Here is an 18714-nt window from a genome sequence, read left to right as displayed (position 1 = left end):
TGTTGTGCTTTATTTCTCTTCATGGCCTTCATTGGGCTCTAACATGCTATCTATATACTTGGGTTTTTTATTGCTGTCTTGCCCAGTTTCATATAGCTAATGTATAAATCCAGTCTCAGACCTAGAAAATTTCTCTTCAAAATTATTTATCTCAACCATTATAACATAATTCTGTTTTGTTTAATGTTTTATCTTAAGTCATAACAGTTTGTCACTGAAAATTAGAACCAACACAAAACAATACTGATGATGAATTTGTAACAAATTGCCCATCCCAGAATTAAAGACTCCCCCCTCCCCATGCTTACACAACTGCACACTGAGTGCTTTGCAGATCATCAAGCCTTCAGAGCAGTTAGGGTTCTCTATGGAACGTAAAGTGAGAGACTTCTTTAAACTTGAAATAAGTTCTAAAATACCAAATTCTAATAACCCTCTTTAATGCAATTAAAATATTACTACCAAGTGGTAAAACTGAAATATATGGGCCTGCATGTTATTCACCCCTGAAAACAAAGGAAAAGATTTGCATATTTGCATCAATTCATGGCCCATAAAGTGGAACATAATCACTGACCTAGAACAAAAGGGGGAATGAAAAATATTTGGTAATAGGGGTCAGAAAACCTACTGTAGCAACTCAGGGAAAGAAGTGATCATTTCTAATCTCTCAATCCAAGATGATTTCAAGGAAGAGGTGGCACTTTGAACTCAACATGTGATGAATAAATATAATTTTAGTTGGCATGATAGAAAAGGAGAATTCTCAGGGAAGTGCTTAAGCAAAGGTATGAAAATAATAGGATATGTTTAAATAGCAGCAAATTTGCTAGTACTCATTGTGGAAGTCTATTCCAGTGTCCTGGGTCACATTCTGAAAATCTGCCTTTCGTATCGGCTGCAGCAGAGGTGGGAAATCTGGTGCAAGCTTGCTCAAGTGCACTTCAGGATCTTTCATGCTATGAGAGTCCACTCCAGCCATGGCCAATCACAGCCTGGAAATAGCGGGGAGAGATGCCACACCCATCATATACACATTATAGGCAGCTTTTAACCTGTGGGCAGTGAGAGTCTCACCCTTCACTCTTCACGTGGTCAGTTCTGTGAGTTACTCTGTACATATCTCCAGAGGTCTTGGTGGAATGGAAACCCTGTGACCGGTAGCATTGTCATTACTACAATGGTGCGCACTTCTACTGGTCTTCCCTCACCTGTGGTCTTACTTTCCCTGCTCCCAGACTCCTTCATAGGATCACTTCTCAAACTGCTTGCACCTGTTTCCTTATCTCAGCCTCTACTTTTATGCATGTGTTTCCTAACGAGGTTGCACAGTCCCAGGTGTATGAGGGAGCCCAAAAGATTGTATTGCCAAAGAAATTCATAAGAATTGGAGACCTTGGCCTGTATTGAGTTTATTAGTAATTTCAGTGTACAAGTTTAAGGCAAAGACTGGCAGGTTTCCAGTCCTTTCTTGGTGTGTTTTGGTTGAGATTTAGCAGAGGAGTTCTCCACGCAACACCTGAAGGAGTATTGCTTATCCACAGAGAATTTAGGCCATTGTATACATTTATACCATATGTGACATCTTTCAAGGAACCCTGCCCCATAAACCCATGGATTCCAGCTTGTTCACCAGAAGCAGTTCTAGACAGATCAATGTACAATATACAGAAGCACTCTGTTAAACACTTTCCCCTAACAAACGCTTTTAGTGTACTTTTCAGGAGTTTAGTAATATTTATAAGGACCTTTTTTCAGTAATATCTATTAAAAGAAGAAAAAGATAGTAAAATATTTTAATTCCCTTTAGAAAAGTAAGTAATTATAGGTCCACTACTACTGTTTTTCCTTGTAAGCATGCAACCTTTCAAAAACTGAGTCCATCAACTACCATCCTCTTGGAATTGTCAGACAGATTTGTAATTAATTTACCATTATTCCTCTTGTCCTGTCCTTTTTGGCTTTACTAGACTTCCTGGCTGTGCTGGACATTAGCTTTGATATCTTGACCAAGTTTCTTAACGTCTTTGAGCCTCTTACTAGTTCAGTAAAAGGTGAATATTGAGTCTATTTCCAAGAATAAGTAAATAGCTTCAGGGAAATGGTGTGCAGGTTCTGGCACATGGGAGGGATTTAGATATTGCTCTTTTATTTCCTGTCCTTTCCTGTTTATGATTATAACTTATAATAGCTCTCCAGTGGAGAGGTCTTGGTACCTCGGTTTTGCCATTAGAGCTTTGTTACATGGCTAACAGAAGACTTTGTCAATGGAAAGAAAATAATTACATTCACACACAAAATGCAAACAAGGGCTACATCCAGACAAACACACTAAAATGCAGGAGTCTTACTCATCAAATAGAAAAGGTATGTGGCTCAGAAAGTGGATACTGGAATTAATTAAGTCTGAGTTTAAATTCAAACTCTGCTAGATGTGTGATTTTGGAAAAGTTGGCCAATCCTACTAAGATTTAGTTTCTTCATCTGTAAAATAGAGATGATAATAACGGCATAAGCTTGTCACGCTTATGAGAGAATTAGATGAGATAATACAGCATGCTTAATTCAGGGTTGGCATAGAAAATGCTCAATAATTAATAAATATTTAACAGTAATATCTTTCCTGGGGAAAAGTATACATCAATAGCAGTCTAAATCCGCTCTTATTGTATGCTAAGTAAACAGTGTTTGGATACTTGTTAGATTTTTTTATAGCTTGGATGTCATCTTACAAAGGTTTTTCTTGAGTTGTGGCTGGAAAGCACAAACTTATGACCCCTTGGAAGACTGGATCCAGAATGGAGCAGGAACAACTTGTAAAGGAGTTATACATTAAATTTAATTAACTTTTTAAAAAGAAAACTATACAAAGGTTTCTTCTTTGCCCATGATGGAATGAAATAAACATCAGTAACAATAAAATATATAGAAAATACCTTAATGTTTAGAATTTAAATAGTATACTTCTAAGCAACTCAAGATTCGAAGAAGAAAGTATAATAGAAAATATTTCAGAATGAATGAAAATATTCATCAGAATTTGTAGGATCCATCTAACATACTGCTTAGAGCTAAATTTATAGTCTTAAATGCAGTAGTGATATAACTTTTTGTCTGAAGAAGCTAAAGAGAAACGAAGCACAAATTCAACCCAAAATGAGAAGGAAGAAAATAATAAATCAATAAGATGGAAATCATATAATGGAATCAGTAAAATGGAAAATAAGGAACAGAGAAATTTAACAAGGCTGAAGTTGTTTGCTTGGGAAAGATAAACTTGATGAATCCCATCCAGACTGATTAATAAGAGATATCATAAATTGTCAATGTCAGGAATGAAAAATACCACTAATGATCACTAATATTAAAAAAATAATAACAGCAATAAGCTTAACAATCTTATGGCAATAAACTGAACAACTCTATATGAAAATACAACTGAAACAAGAAAAAGAGTAGTCCTGAAATCTAATAAAGAAATTAGATGTATAAACAAAATCTTCCCACAAGGAAAACTTCAGACTCAGGTGAATTTGATTAACATTTAAGGAGAAACAAGCACCTTTTTAAGTAAACATTTTCTGAAAACACAGGAGGAAGAAATGCTTCTCAAATAATTTCATGGGACTAAGTTAACCCTGTTATCAAAACCACACATAGCACATTTGAAAATCAAGCAGACAATTCAATAGAGGCAAAATAAATGGAAAAAATATATAGATCAATGCAAAAAATGCATTTACAAAATTCTCCATGTGTTCATGATTTTAAAAAATACTGTCAAAAAATAGGAATAGACACACATGTGTAAATACCAAATAGTTTCCCTGGTGTGAATAATCTGCAACAATGCATAAGAGTCTACTAAGATTACTGACATGTAGAAATGGGAAGAAAGGAGCTAAAGGTGTAGGGAAGGTGGGATGGGTAGGGGAAGAGTAAAAAGGGAAAAGAAAAAAATGTGAGAGAATGAAAAGATGAAAATAAAGTGTTTGTAGATGGGGAGGGGAGGAGGGGGTGAAGGGAGGGCAGAGGTAAGGGGAAAAAATGAGGATCAAGACTTGTCATGTAGAGGTACAAGATCCCAACAATGAATGTAACTACTGTATCCCTAAAATGTACCAATAAACTCAATTAAAGCTGAAAAAAAAGTAGGAATAGAGAATATCCTCAATCTTAGTAGGAACATAGTGAACACTTTAGCCTATGGTTGATAATAAAGCAAGAGCTATCTACTCCCATCACTTTTTAGTATATGTTTTGTGTAAATACCGAATAGTTTCCCTGGTGTGAATAATCTGCAACAATGCATAAGATTCTAATAAGATTACTGACATGTAGAAATGGGAAGAAAGGAGCTAAAGGTGTAGGGAAGGTGGGATGGGTAGGGGAAGAGTAAAAAGGGAAAAGAAAAAAATGTGAGAGAATGAAAAGATGAAAATAAAGTGTTTGTAGATGGGGAGGGGAGGAGGGGGTGAAGGGAGGGCAGAGGTAAGGGGAAAAAATGAGGATCAAGACTTGTCATGTAGAGGTACAAGATCCCAACAATGAATGTAACTACTGTATCCCTAAAATGTACCAATAAACTCAATTAAAGCTGAAAAAAAAAGTAGGAATAGAGAATATCCTCAATCTTAGTAGGAACATAGTGAACACTTTAGCCTATGGTTGATAATAAAGCAAGAGCTATCTACTCCCATCACTTTTTAGTATATGTTAAAGGCCCCAAGACTAATGCAGTAATGCAAGAAAAAGAAATTAAACCTATAAAGGTTGAAAAGCAGAAATAAAATAATCTACCTACTGAGGACATGAATATTTATGTACAAGATTCTCAGGAATATATAAACCAGCTGCTGTAACTCATGACTGAATTAATCAGTCACAGGAAAAAAGGTCTATGTACAAAAATCATATTTCTATAAACTATTAGCAAATGGCCAAGAAATTAGATTCTAAAATTCATTGTCAGTTGTGTGGGGGGAAAAAAACGAAATACTTAGAAATAATTGAACAAAAATTTGTAAGGCTTGTGAAATACAAATTGTAAAAAACATTATGAAAGAAACTAGACAAGGTCTAAATAAATGGGAATATATCTCATGTGAGTGGATTGGAAGACTCACTATTGTTCTCACAAAATTGATTTTTAGATTCAATTTAACATAGCCAATAAATTTCTCAGTAACTTTTTCAAATAGAAAATGATAAATCTTAAAATCTATAAAAAAGTAAAGTTCAAAGAAAGCTTCAACAAAGCCAAAGTTGAAAAGTTTATCTAGATTTGAGACTTACTGTTAATCTATGGTAATCAAAACAGAGTATTATTGGGACAAGAATGAGCAAATGTATTGCTCAAAAAATGTATCAAGGGAGACTCCAGCAGCATGTGCAATAAATGTATAATAAAGAAGTAAAGTCCAAACAAACCTTGAACAAAGCCAAAGTTGAAAAGTTTCTTTACCTAGTTTTGAGACTTACTGTTAATCTGTCATAATCAAAACAGTATTATTGAGATAGTGAGCAAATGTACTGTTCAAAAAATGGATCAAGGGAGACTCCAGCAACCTGTGCACCCACACACTTGTCCTTTGAATGTGGTTTGTCTGCCAACAGTTATGCATTGATAGCTCACTGGTAGCTTGATCATTAGTGTCGCGATGTTAGGAAATAGTGTGGACCTTAAAAGATTGCCCCATGGTCATTTAAGGTTCTACCTTCAGAAGAGGTTAAGATGATCCTTGTGGGATTTTTAGTTAGTTCTTGCAAGAGTAAGCTGTTCTGAGAGTTAGCCCAGCCTTGGAATCATCCTCTGGCATCCTGTTTCAAGACATGATCTCTTCCTCCCACACATGCTTCCAACATTGTGATACCATTCTCCACGGGGTCCTAATCACAGCCAAGCTAATATTAGCACTATGCCCTTAAGCCTCAGTAACTGTAAGCTCATAAAGTTCTTTTCATTACAAAGTTACCAACCTCAGATATTTCTTTATAATAATAGGAGATGAATTAATACCAACATGATCAATTGATTTTCAGCAAGGTGATATGGCATTTCAGTGAGGAAAGGAGAGGCTTTAATAAATGGTTCTGGGAAAAATTGATAAACATTACATGGAGAAAATAAATTCACTACTGTCAGCAACACACAGAAACTAATTTAGGATGGGTCATAGACTAAAAGTAAAAATAGCCTATAAAAATCTAGAAGGAAAAACAAGAAAGTATTTTTGCACTAGGAAAAGATTTTTAAGGATGCAGAAAGCAGTAGTATAAATAATTGAAACTTCTGCTTTTGAAAATGAAAATGTATACTAATCAAAAACATATCTACATGAGGGCCGGGGATTTAGCTCAGCAATGCCACTGCCTGCTTCACAAGCACAAGGACCTAAGTTCAGTCCCTGGTACCAAAAAAAAAATCTACATGAGCAAATCTACATAAAGGGCATGAGATTTTTGTACTGTGCTCAATGCTTTTCTCTAAGTTGAAAATTATTTTTAAATAAAAAAAAATTTTTTAAAGTACTATTAAGAGAACAGAGATGAAAAGTTGCAGGGTATTGCTCAATGGTAGAATGCCTGCTTAACAGGAGGCAACATTGCAGAGCTACAAAAAAAAGGTATGTTGACTTCTAAAAATAGCTATACTATAAATATCAATAACAGTATATTTGAAAGAAGTATTTTCTTAGGGGATTGCTAATTGTAAAAAAAATGGCAGTAGAGTACGTTTCAACAACAGTGCTAAAAATTAGGGAAAAATGATTTATTCTCAGATAAAAAGTCAGTTTTTAAGGAAGCCTCTATTCTACAGGATAGCAGCCTGGGACAGGACTGGAGATTTCCAGCCTGCCGCAATACCTGTGAGACCTAAAGGAAGCAGAACTCAATTTGAAGCAACCTAATCTTTGTGATCATGGCTGTGGTCTAATTCTATTAAAGGTGTGCAAATTCATTGTCCTTGGTATCACTGCAGGCTGAGCTGAACAGTGAGCAGTAAACTTGTGTGTTATAATTCCAGGTGGAAGATATGTGGTTAGGAAGTGAAACCGACAGTTAGTGTTTTGTGTCTGTCTCTAAGCAGACTAAGAGCCTATATAAAACGACAGGTGCATTTTTAGGGAAAGAAACCCATAATGTTTTTCTATTTAGTAGGTGACAGTATGTCCCAAGATAACACACGTTTAAGGGGCTGGAACGAACCTGGTTATTAAAAGCTTGCAGTTTCTCGGTTCGTACAAATTGAATTTTTTTCATAGGCTGAAGGACTGTGGAAATCTAGTACAGGGTCCTGAAATAAATTAGCATATTAAGTGAATTTATACATTCAAGCTTGTGAGCGCTTTGAATTTAAGGAAGAAATTTTATTACTTCTTGAAAGAAAATAACAATTCTCAAATTTGGTGTTTGAACTCTTTGTTGGAAATCTATGTCATTTTGATGATTATTCAAAGAAGTGGTTATTAAATTCATGGGAATTGTTCATCTGTCCTCTCTCTTTTTGCAGAATTACTGATTTAGGCAACATTAAAAGAAGACTTTATTTATCAACAGTCCATAAGGAACTGTCCTCAACCCCTCTTCATGCAAAAATCCCACTCTTCATGATCAAGCGTAAAATTGTAAGTATCACATGAATGAATGTTGCATAAAGTATTAAATTTAAGACAGCATATATTAATTATGGGCTGAATTGTGCATGAGGCACCTTATTAAGTACCATGGTGTCATAAAAAGTAAGTAAAATCCTCTCACTTGAAATCTCCCAGGTGAATGAATATTATTATTTAAACATTTATAATGTCACCAAAACTGTGATAGGAAACACCATAGAGAGAGAAGGTACTGTTGGGATGTTGAAAGGGAAATAAATTCATCTGATTGCCAGATGAAGAAGAGTTTCGTGAAGGAGATAGCACTTAGCATGGACTTGGAAGGATGATAAGATTTCAGTAAGGAGATGGCAAGCTGAGCATCCCAAGCAAGGAACAGTGTGGGCAAAATCTTGAAGGCCAAATCTTCCTTTTTTTCATTGCTGAGACAAAATACTCAACACCCAAAGTTAAAGGAAGAAGGTTTCAGTTCAGTATCAGCTGGCCCCAAGACAGGGTGGCATGGCAGACAGGCATCACAGAGGAGAAACAGTTCATGGTGGGCAGAAGGTTGCAAGAAACAAGACAAGCCTCTTTCTGTCCCTTGTATCTTATCCACACTACCTGCTTTAAGGATAGTCACACCCTTAATCCTAGCATTGTACCATGTATCAATCCCAGCATCACGCACTCTAGATCCAGCCACCTCCGAAAAAGCCCTACCTATGACCACATGAGGCTGTGGGGGGACATCTAGACACAGTCATAGCAGCTAGGAAGTACTACGTCTTCAGAGAATAGAGGACAACGGAACCACTGTTGCCAGATGAAGAACGGAAACGTCCGTCCTGCAGCACAACAGCCTGGTACAGGTTGTGCTATTTTAAGCGGTGTGTAACCTCCAAAGGCCAGAGTTGACTGACTAGTGCTTTTCGAACTGCAGTCATTTCCGCATGGCTGTCAGTTCCGTGTTTGACCTCTGCCTGCTGTAGTAGATACTTAACACTTTATTGTAAATTGACTTGCTCCTTTTGGATTGAATTTGTTTTAGAAGAAAGCTATACATCACATCACACTTGCAGGTGGAAAACATGCACTAATTAAAAAGGAAGAAAATAAAAATTCCATTTATTTGTGCATTTCCGATTTTTTCTCAGGAATTTATCTTTAGGGTTTTTCCATTGTGTCTGGAAAAATATCTAGTGGATAACTTTTTTAAAAATTGATTTATTAAAATATTTCAGCTCTAACAATAAGAAGAAATATATAAAATAAAAAAAACATACTGAAAAGAAAACAATATTTTAATATCTAGTTAGATAGTTTCTTCAGAGGCCCTGTTTTGAGGTCTTTTCTTTTCACAAAGAGTTTATCAAGGATTAGATACGTGTAGAAGTGTTCACCCTGACATAATTAGAAGAACTGAAAGGAAACTGATGAAAGGGACAATCTTATCCTGTGATCTAGGGTTATTTGGTGCCATCTAAAGTCATTTCACAAATGGTACATTTTCCACGCTTTGGAAACCTCTGTAATAGAGAAAAGTAGCTCATTAAAGTTTTGGACTCGGGAAGGAACACACAGATTATTCAGATAGCGATACTTGCAGTGACTTGGAGGGCTAAAAAGTGAAGATGAAGAGACCGGAATAGGGCCAGTGACTGCTCAGCGATAGCAGTAAGGAACGGATGTGAACCAGCGCACTAACACGTGGCTGTACACAGAGCTTTGCCATGCACTCGGTGCGTACTGCAAGAGCAGACTGGGCGCAGGTACTCACTAGAGCATGTGATTTGGGCTCTGGCCTCATGCTGTATTTTTGTTAAGTATATAGCACATTAACATCACGAAGGGAGTCAGAATGCAGGATCTGAGTTCTGACTCTTACTCCTATACAAGTTCGTTTGTTCGTTTCCTCATCTGTAAGATGCAGATAATACGAAGGGTACACACCGTTAATATTGTTGTGAGATTTGCCTGAGTTAAGAAACTGGCGGCTTTTGGAGCAGTGCCCAGCATAGGGTAAGTGTGAGGTGAGGATCATATTTACTATTTACTCTTTGGACTCTCCTCCTTCCTGGCAGTCTCCAGTTTCCCCTTGGTGGATGAGATGTTTGAGGAACAGCTCATTGCTGCTGTTCACAATTTAATAACCTTCATAATTCCTCCACCCTTCACTCCAGTCACCTGTTTCCTTGCCTGTCTCCCTCATCCAAGCATGTCTTATTGTGCTTTTATCATCAGTCCCTATTGGTACACAGCGCACACTGAATACTCAATAAGCATTTGCTGAACAAATTGGCATGTTTTAATTTAACAGCAGACAGAGAAGTTAAAATAATGACTTTTTCATGGCCAAATTGGATAAGCTTTCTTACTGTGCTTGGTGAGTCCACAAATGTCCAAGAATATTCATACAAATATTAAGAAAAATTTGCTTTCGGGCTAGGGATTTAGTTCAATGGCACTGCGCCTACCTTGCAAGCACAAGATCCTGAGTTCGATCCCCTGGCCTGGGGGAGGACTCGCTGTCATTTCTGTTTCCTCCCAGTCCAACACACATCCTAGCACAGTATCTTTCCTTTCCACTGCTAATACATGCTATCCCCAGTGATCCCTACTGAAGTAACACAAAGTTATGTTTTGTGGGCAGTTTTTACAGAGAGTAACAAAGGGACCAAGAGCACCCACCCACCCCATAGCCATCCCAAGGCCTCCCTGGCACCAGCATGACTCTGGACCCCAGTGCTCTACTTTTTACCAAAGCAGTCTCCATTTCTTTCTGTTCATTAGAGACTGGCAGATGTCTCGGTGGGAGTGATAAACCTCAAAATAACATTCTAAAAAGATGTCAGCTAACATTTATCAATCAGAAGATTTCATATGAAATTCCCGATTTCTGATCTCTTTTGAAGAAATTCACAATCTGTCCACATTGAGCCTGCTTTCTTGCACAGCCAGCAGCCAGCTTGAGCCATGTGGCAGCTGCACACATTGAGGGAAGTCGCATGCTGTCCTGTGACTAGGCCCCTCCCCACTGACAGGGCCTGCCCGCCCATGGTGTCTCTGGGCCCCTAGGTAGTCGGTCTGTAACCCCTGATTCACAAGGTCATTGCCAAATTATCCGCTTTTCCTTGTTTGTCTGTTTATTTATTTTTCTTGATTTTGGGGCAGTTTTCTCGCCTAAGCCTTGAGGTAACCAGAGGCAACAAATGAAATTAATATGCTTACAGCCTACCACTGTGAGTATTTATATATAGGCTGCTTTTAGTTCCAGTCATCTTTAAATGTTAACCTTTCAATTTTTTTCTTAATTATGAATAGTCACTTTAATATTTAAGTTATAACAACTTACATTTTTACTTTGAGTTTTCAATGGCAAGAGCAATTCTACAAATTAATAGCCACTGAATTAAAAGTAGAAGTACTCACTTAATCCATACTCACTGGTATCAATTTTTCTTCTTTAATATAACTTCATTTGGTTGGTGATGATGTCAGATGGACAGCAGTATCTTGACATCATTACATATATAAATGTGCAATAAATTTAATTGCATTTAAATGGGAAGTTCAGTCATGAGATACCATTCATTGGAGACATAACAAAGTGATATAATAAATTGTAATACCCAGATCTCTTCATAACTGTTACCATTCACATACCCAGTGTTTGTCGTTTAAATGGATCAAACTACTTTTCAGGAGTAGCACCTTCTTTGACCACAACTCTGATGGTATGTTAAAGTTTTTCTTATAAACCAGAGGCCTGGAATAATGTCTTTAAACCTTTTTCTCCAAGATCTTGTATGTCATTCTCAAAGATCCTGTTTTCCACACAGCCAGTAATTTGGAAATTTGTGGTTTTCAGCAGTATAATTTCTTCAGTGTTGAGTGAGAGGGAAATAGAGAAGGCAGATTTATTCAGATACAAGATCATTTAGAAATGCACACAAAGTAACAATTAAAGAATGTCTTTTAATAAAATAATCTTACCCTGGAATCCACCATAATGTTTACGGTACCTACTTGAGGGTTGTGTGTGCTTCTATTCATCTGTATGAATATAATTTTTAGGTATCTGTTTTTCTCCCCCTGTCCACCTCATATAGTTGTTGTCTAATATGGATACTGAAGATACCTGAGGAAGGGAGAACTTCTCCATGACTTCCTCGCTGCTCTTGAATGCTTCAGGAGGCACAGTTAATTCAGGGGAAATTTGTTGAAAAGCAGCTCATTACCCAGCTTTGGGGTCACCCTATTTTCAAATCGTGAGCAGGCAAGGTACTGTTGGGTTGCAGTGTGGCACCAGAGCTAGATTGTTGGCCTTCGAATTCTAGTTCTGTGGCTTCTTGACTGCAGGCCCTTGGGCAAGTCAGCTGATCTGTGTTCCAGTCTCCTCCTCAGTCAGGGACAGTGGGAGAAGCCATGGTCAGGATTGAATGAGTCATGACTTTGTTACAATACCAAGCTCATATCAAATGCTCAGTTAATAGTAGGTGATATTGTTATTTTACTATTTTTTCTTGGTACAAACTCATGGATCCACTTGTGAATATGGTGTCTGGCATACTTTTTCTCAAAGTTACTAGATAGGCAAAGTGAGAAAACTTGACCTCTAACCAGGAGAAAGTGAATAGAAACAGGCACAAGCATGGTGAGATGCAGAGGTGAAGGGTTTCAAATAATTATCATAATATTCATGAATTTAAAGGAAAATCTGAACATAATGAGAGGACAAATGGGAAATTTAAGTAGAGAATGGAAACTATGAAATCAACCTTCTAAAACTCAAAAGATAAGAGTGAAAGATTTAAAAGATGTGCATAGCATAGGTTAAACACTGGATGGGAGGGTAATAAAATTTGAAGATTATAAACCATTCTGATTAAATACAGAAAGGGACAAACGCCTAAAAAGAAATAAGCAGTGTCTGAGCTCGCTGTGAAACACTATCCAACAGTCTTATGCTGTGTGCAGTTGGAGTGCAAGAAGGCAAACGGGGAGAGTGGGAGAAAAAATTTATATGAAATATTTAGACATTCAAAAACATATAGATCAAATGAGCGCAGTAAACCATAAACTGAGAAACAGGCGCATATGGACACCCACAAAAGCCACACCACAGGCCAGGCCAGTGGCACCGCAGCTGCCTCCCAAGTGCAAGGCTAGGAGTTTGATCCCTGCTACCCGAAAAACACCCACACCACAATGTGTTACATCAAGGGCCTGAAACTCAGCGACTAACAGAAAGTTGTAAAAGCAGCCTGAGGAAAAAAGCACACTCGGTGTCACAGAGCAGCTTCCCATCAGAAAGACCGCAGGTTAGAAGACAGTGTGAGAATGCATGCTTGGGGAGGGCGTCAATCTAGAACTTTTCCTATTAGAAAATAGTCTTGAAAAATTGAGGCGAAACAAAGAAATGTGGACTACAGAGCTGAGAGCATTCAGTGCAGGACAACTGACTTTACAAAAATATTAAAGGAAGTTCTTAAAGCTGAATATATACGTATATATTTATATGTCAAATAGAAATGTGGATCTAAATCACAATGAAGAAAAGTAAAAATGTACATAAATCTTTAAAACTGTATTCAGATCACAATTTCTTTAAAAGTATTTTATTGCTTCAAACAAAAACAATAAGATTGTATTATAGAATTTATAACAGGTAAAATTAAAATACGTGACAACACAAATAATGATGAAAATAGAAGTAAACTTTTTCAAGCTTTTTAAGCCAGGAGACATTCTAATATTATGCAAGGTTAAGTTATAAATACATTTTAAACTCTGTTGAAACTATACACAAATTAAAATGAAATTCATCAAGTAATGAGTCAGTTGAAGAGATTAATAAGCAGTGAAAATACTTTTAATCCAAAATACCGTGCGAATGCAAAACTAAGCAAAGACCACATGGGACAAATTGAAAACAAAGATCAAGATGGTAGCCTTCAACTCAGACAGGTCAGAATAACTGCACTGAGTGGAAATAAACTAAACTCACCCATTAAAAGACAGATTATTAGACTGAATAAAAAGCAAGCCACGGTTGTATGCTGTTTATAAGAAGTGCACAATAAATCTAAAAAGAAACACAGATATGTTACCAATAAAAGTGAAAAAGATACACTGTACAGATACTATCATGAAAACCTAGAGTGTCTGTATCAACAGCAGACCAAACAGACTTTAGAACAGAGGAATACTACGTGAAGAGGGATGCTTCACAATGATGAAAGGGCTAAATTACGAAGCAGCTTTACAGGCATGAGACAAAAGCCAGCAGAACTAAAGGGAGAAAGGTAAATGCACAGTGTAGCTGAAAATTTTAAGACTTTTCCCTCCGAAATTGAAAGAAAACCACAAAGGATGCAGATGTAAAGACACTGACAGTCATCTTGACCTGTTTCACATTTGCAGAAATTTCAACTCATAACTGCAGAATAGCAGTTATCAAGCACACATTGAACATTCACCAAGATTTACAATATGTCATTATATTAATCTCAACAAAATTTGAAAGACTGGAATCATACAAAGTATATTCTATAACTACAAATGAATTAAACATCAGTAAAAGAAGAGAACTGGAAAATCCTAAGTTCTTGGAAATAAAGCAACATATCTCTTGTAAGCTGATTTTCTATTGAGAAATTAAAACTAGCGTGAAAAGTTACTTTCAAAGGCACAAAAAATAAAACCATGTTCTTTGTATACCATTATAGGAGCATGAGAACAGAATCAGCTATAAAATTCTGGGAAGAGTTATGCCTGTGTTGATAAGTTAGGAAGTAGTGGTTTCTTTTTTGTTCATTTCCTTTAGAAAGACAGTGCAGGATCGGGGCTCTGTATACTGACAAGATAAAGCCTACTATCTTAGGATCTTTCCTGCAAAGAATAGGAGCATTAGAGAACCACAAAGTGCCGTGGCAACCAAGAACTTACTACATGCAGTTGAGGGTGGGTGTGTGTGTGTGTATGTGTGTGATTTCACAGAATATACAGCCCTTTTGATATATATACATATGTCCTTTTTTAAAGCCATATTGCCAAGACAGAAGTCACTAAAAACTGGAAATTGATGTTTTAAATAAGTTGCCATTTGCCAGAGAACTCCATGCAAAATTCTTTGCTGGAAGCAAGCAGCATAAACTCACTTATTAATCCAAACAATGAACTAGACAGAGCTGCTTTTTTCCATTAGTTCCCCTTTTCCTTGTGCATATGTCTTAAGAACCCATAATTATAAACATCTTAGGTCCACTTATTTCTTTCAACTGGACTAGCATTGCAAACAGGTATAAAATGATTAGAGATCAAGAAAAATGTCCCAAAAAGGGATTTTAGGAATGAATAATATCACCAAGAATAATGAAAATAATATTTTATAAAGATCAACTATAATTCACATAATCCACTTGTTAGTAGATAGTTCATACACTTTTCCAAAACTTCAGGAAATATAGCATAGCATTTATATGAATAATGATTTATTTGTTGAAGCTTATGAAAATTGGAACCTTTATAAATATCAGCTAAACCAAAAAATAATTTCTATTTTTCTCTAGTCAAAAGGGATTTGAGAAAGTTTTCTCATCTTTTTAAATAACCGTCCCAACTATACACCTAGGAAATGGATTCATTAAATAAAGATATCAGTTCCCAGATGTTTATTTGTTGAATGATTATAAATAATGAAAATGAAGATTGAATATGTGTGTAGGCATGAACGCATTTACATGTCTTTATATTTTCACCCACATATATATGAATACCATTATTAATGAGTACTTTCCAGGAAGCGTGAGGCTGGGCAGAGAAAATAAAAGCAGCATGACTGTGATGGATGTGAAAAATATGTCTTGGATAAGGGCCTGGTTTCCTGGAACTCAGTTTTTGAAGGAGGTGGGCAGTGATTCCCTGCTACAGCTGGTGGTGCATCCAGCTAGAGTACAAATGAGCACAAATAAATGGGAGGGGTCCCTGAGGCAACATGGGCAGCTCTTCTCCGTGCCTCCCTGGGCCTAAAGGAACTTGTCATTCACAATATGAGAAGACTTGGAGTCGGAGAGAAGAAGGCGCATAATAACAACAGCAGCTATTAACTCGAAATAATATTTTTTAAAAGTTGTATGATGAAAAGGAAGGCATTCATAGAGTACTTCTTGGCTCGGTTGTGTATAATACATAATCACAATAAAGGAAAACTATGACTATTAAAGGAAAAAAGTAATAGATGAGGGATGACAGAAAGACGAAGGTATATAAGAAGGAATGAGGTATATAAGTGAGCCCCGTATAGGAGTCAGTAGGTAGTGTCTAAAATTGATGAATCAAAGGTATTATTTAAAAATACACAAAGGAGAAATGGAGACGTCATTGGCAGTATGATTAGATAAATGGTGACAAAAGAATTGTATAAAACTTCGGACTATTTGGCTTATATTTGCATATAATAACTGATATAATGTTTCTTAAAAATAGTCTTTCCTGAACTTTTCCACTTGTCCACCATGAGCCCCTGTATAACTGTATTAAGTCGATGCCGAATGTCTGCACCCTCCCCGACTAGGACTGTCCTGTGTCTGTATCCCTGAAGCCACGCCCAGTGTCTGGCACCTGACAAGGCTTAGCATACATAGGGGAAAATGAATGAGTGGGATTCCTAGTGGATGCACCAGTTGAATGGGTGGGATTGTGTATGATTTGAAATCTCGTGGAAATAGAAAACAACAATAATAACAATACTAAAGTTAGTATTGAATACACATCCCACCACCTCCATCTCTTATAATCTGAGTTTCAGCAAATCGTGGTGCTTCACCACATGGCATGCCTGTTGGATTTGCTCCTTACATTCCAGTTCCTCTGGGAGCTTCCTGATGAACGCTTCTCACTCGTGCCTAGGTGACTTGAGTGACAGACTGACGCTCTTTCTGTGCCTTGTGATCTTTATTCTGCCGCAGCCCATCCCATTGCCCAAAGACCTCCTCTGCCATTCCAGAATATTCCTCCATATTTAATATTCCCAACTTCTCTACACTATGCTTTTGTGTGTTCTTCTTTCAAGATTCACAGAGACACTTGTCTGTAGAATCCACACCCACTTTCTGACCCTCCAGCTCCTCCAGAATCGGCCTCACTGGGCCATCACATGAGATTTCCCAGGAGCTCACCTTCCAGAGTCCTTATATTACACTCAGACCTACCTCTTACCTTTGCTTTTGCTCTTTGCTTTGCTTTTGCCTCCCTAGAGACCAAAGCATTCTTGTGGTCTGAGAATATAATTTTACTACTGAGACATTGCCAAAAAAAAAATCTTCCTGTATTTCATCAGTAATATCCTACAATCGCTTTCACTCTTATGCTGTGGAAACAATCTCAGACTCACCTCCATGTTGATAGCAACATTCCTGCATAGAAAGGGTGTGCCTTAAATTACTTCATGGACTTAAACTCTGCTTCCAAAGAACAGAAGAGCCCTGCTATTTAAAATAAGCACATACAATTTAATACTACTTCTGTTTTAATTTCAAAAAGTCGTTTTCCTACTGTTGTCCTATAGTCTTAACTAAGTCTTTAATTTCTCTCTAAATGGTTATTTTTCCCTTTAATTCATTCAGGCAATTTAGAGAATATTTTTGATGAAGTATTGAGGATCTAATTGTTTAATGAGCAGAAACTAGTGCACGGGAACTAGCAGAAAGAATCAACAACTGGGATCTCATCTTACTAAAAAGCTTCTGTACTTCAAAAGAAACCATTAGCAGAACTAAGAGACAATCTACAATGTGGGAAAAAATTTTTACCAGCTGTACCTCAGACAAAGGACTATTATCAAGGATATATAAAGAACTCAAAACAATCAGTCCCCCCAAATATAAAGACCCGATCCAAAAATGGGCATCCGAAATGAACAGACATTTCTCATACAAAGAAGTGAAAGCAGCAAGAAAATATATGAAAAAATGTTCCACATCACTGGTCATTCGAGAGATGCAGATGAAAACAACACTAAGATTCCACCTCACCCCACAAAGAACGGCTGCTATCATAATTACAAATTCTTTAGAAGGATCTGTTTCTGTACAATAGGTTAATTGGTTATAAGTAGATAGCAAGGGCTACAGTTTAAACCTAGCTTCCAATTTCATCCATGTCCCTTTTTTTTCATCAAATGTAAGTGGCTAATTGCGATCAAATTAGTCCCCTTGAAGGAATAACTGGCTCCTTATCCCTGATATTCAAGATTTAAATGATCTAGTGCACCTACAGTTAGCTTCCAGCCAACCAGCATAATGCCTGTCGACAGTTACTCCTCAAAGCTGTCTCGTGATGGCAACTCTGTAGTCAGATGACTGACGTATAAGTTAGGTTATGATGATTTTATGGGAAGAATAAGGGAATTTTTAAGAAAATTTAATCCAAAACAAATAGGGAAATACTGGTTTTGTGCTGATTGATCCAGAAAACTGCCTCACTTCTCTGGGCTTTCTGCACATCGTGGCTTGTTCATTTCTGTAATTGTGGAGTTCTCACTGTCTTTTGCTTCTCTCGATTGTAGTGGTGCAATCTGTGCATTGACTTGGCGGCGTTCACCAGTGAAATATTCAAGGGTGCGGTTTTCCAGTCGTTGGATGGCATCATCGTGTCAGCTAACTGTAAACTACGGAAGATCTTCACCTTAAAATCCAAGCCTCAAGACACTGCTGACAAAGATGGTATGTTTTGTTGTCAAGTTTTAGAATTCTCACATATTTTGTAAATTAACCATGCTTTTCAGAAAGCTTGGCTGCATGGTCGTAGGCAGCTAGTATGCTCTGATGTTGTCTGTATTCCTTTTCATTCTGTATGGAAAGTCATTTGGTAGCAATCATATTAAATTTCTAGTGATCATGTGAAAATAGAGCTGAGCATTTCCTCATTATTCCTAGAGACACTATAAATATACACATTAATTTTTCATAATTTGATTCATAAATCTGCAGGTACAACTCAGCCATCACAGATTCCTAATATGACATACCATTCTGCTAAAATAATATTGAACGGCCGCAAAAGAATACTAATGCTTAATTTTGATTTTCATTCGGATTTTTTTTTAATCTTC

The 18714-nt window shown here is 36.9% G+C and overlaps 1 protein-coding gene across 11 annotated transcripts in view; it reads left to right on the top strand.

Annotated features, from left to right (window-relative positions):
• Positions 1–18714, top strand: part of Cfap20dc (CFAP20 domain containing) — a 227666-nt gene that overhangs the window by 75765 nt on the left and 133187 nt on the right. For all 11 annotated transcript variants that reach the window (XM_010643156.2, XM_033757023.1, XM_010643159.3 and 8 more), the window contains exons 5-6: positions 7514–7628; positions 18169–18325. In XM_010643156.2, coding sequence (XP_010641458.1) covers positions 7514–7628; positions 18169–18325 — 272 coding nt within the window. The remainder of the gene's footprint in view (positions 1–7513; positions 7629–18168; positions 18326–18714) is intronic.

Source organism: Fukomys damarensis, unplaced genomic scaffold (genome assembly GCF_012274545.1).
Source record: "Fukomys damarensis isolate Sample0158 unplaced genomic scaffold, DMR_v1.0_HiC HiC_scaffold_28, whole genome shotgun sequence".
In the NCBI taxonomy this organism is placed as follows: Eukaryota; Metazoa; Chordata; class Mammalia; order Rodentia; family Bathyergidae; genus Fukomys; species Fukomys damarensis.
The sequence above is the reverse complement of the archived record's forward strand: the minus strand, read 5'-3'. Positions and strand labels throughout refer to the sequence as shown.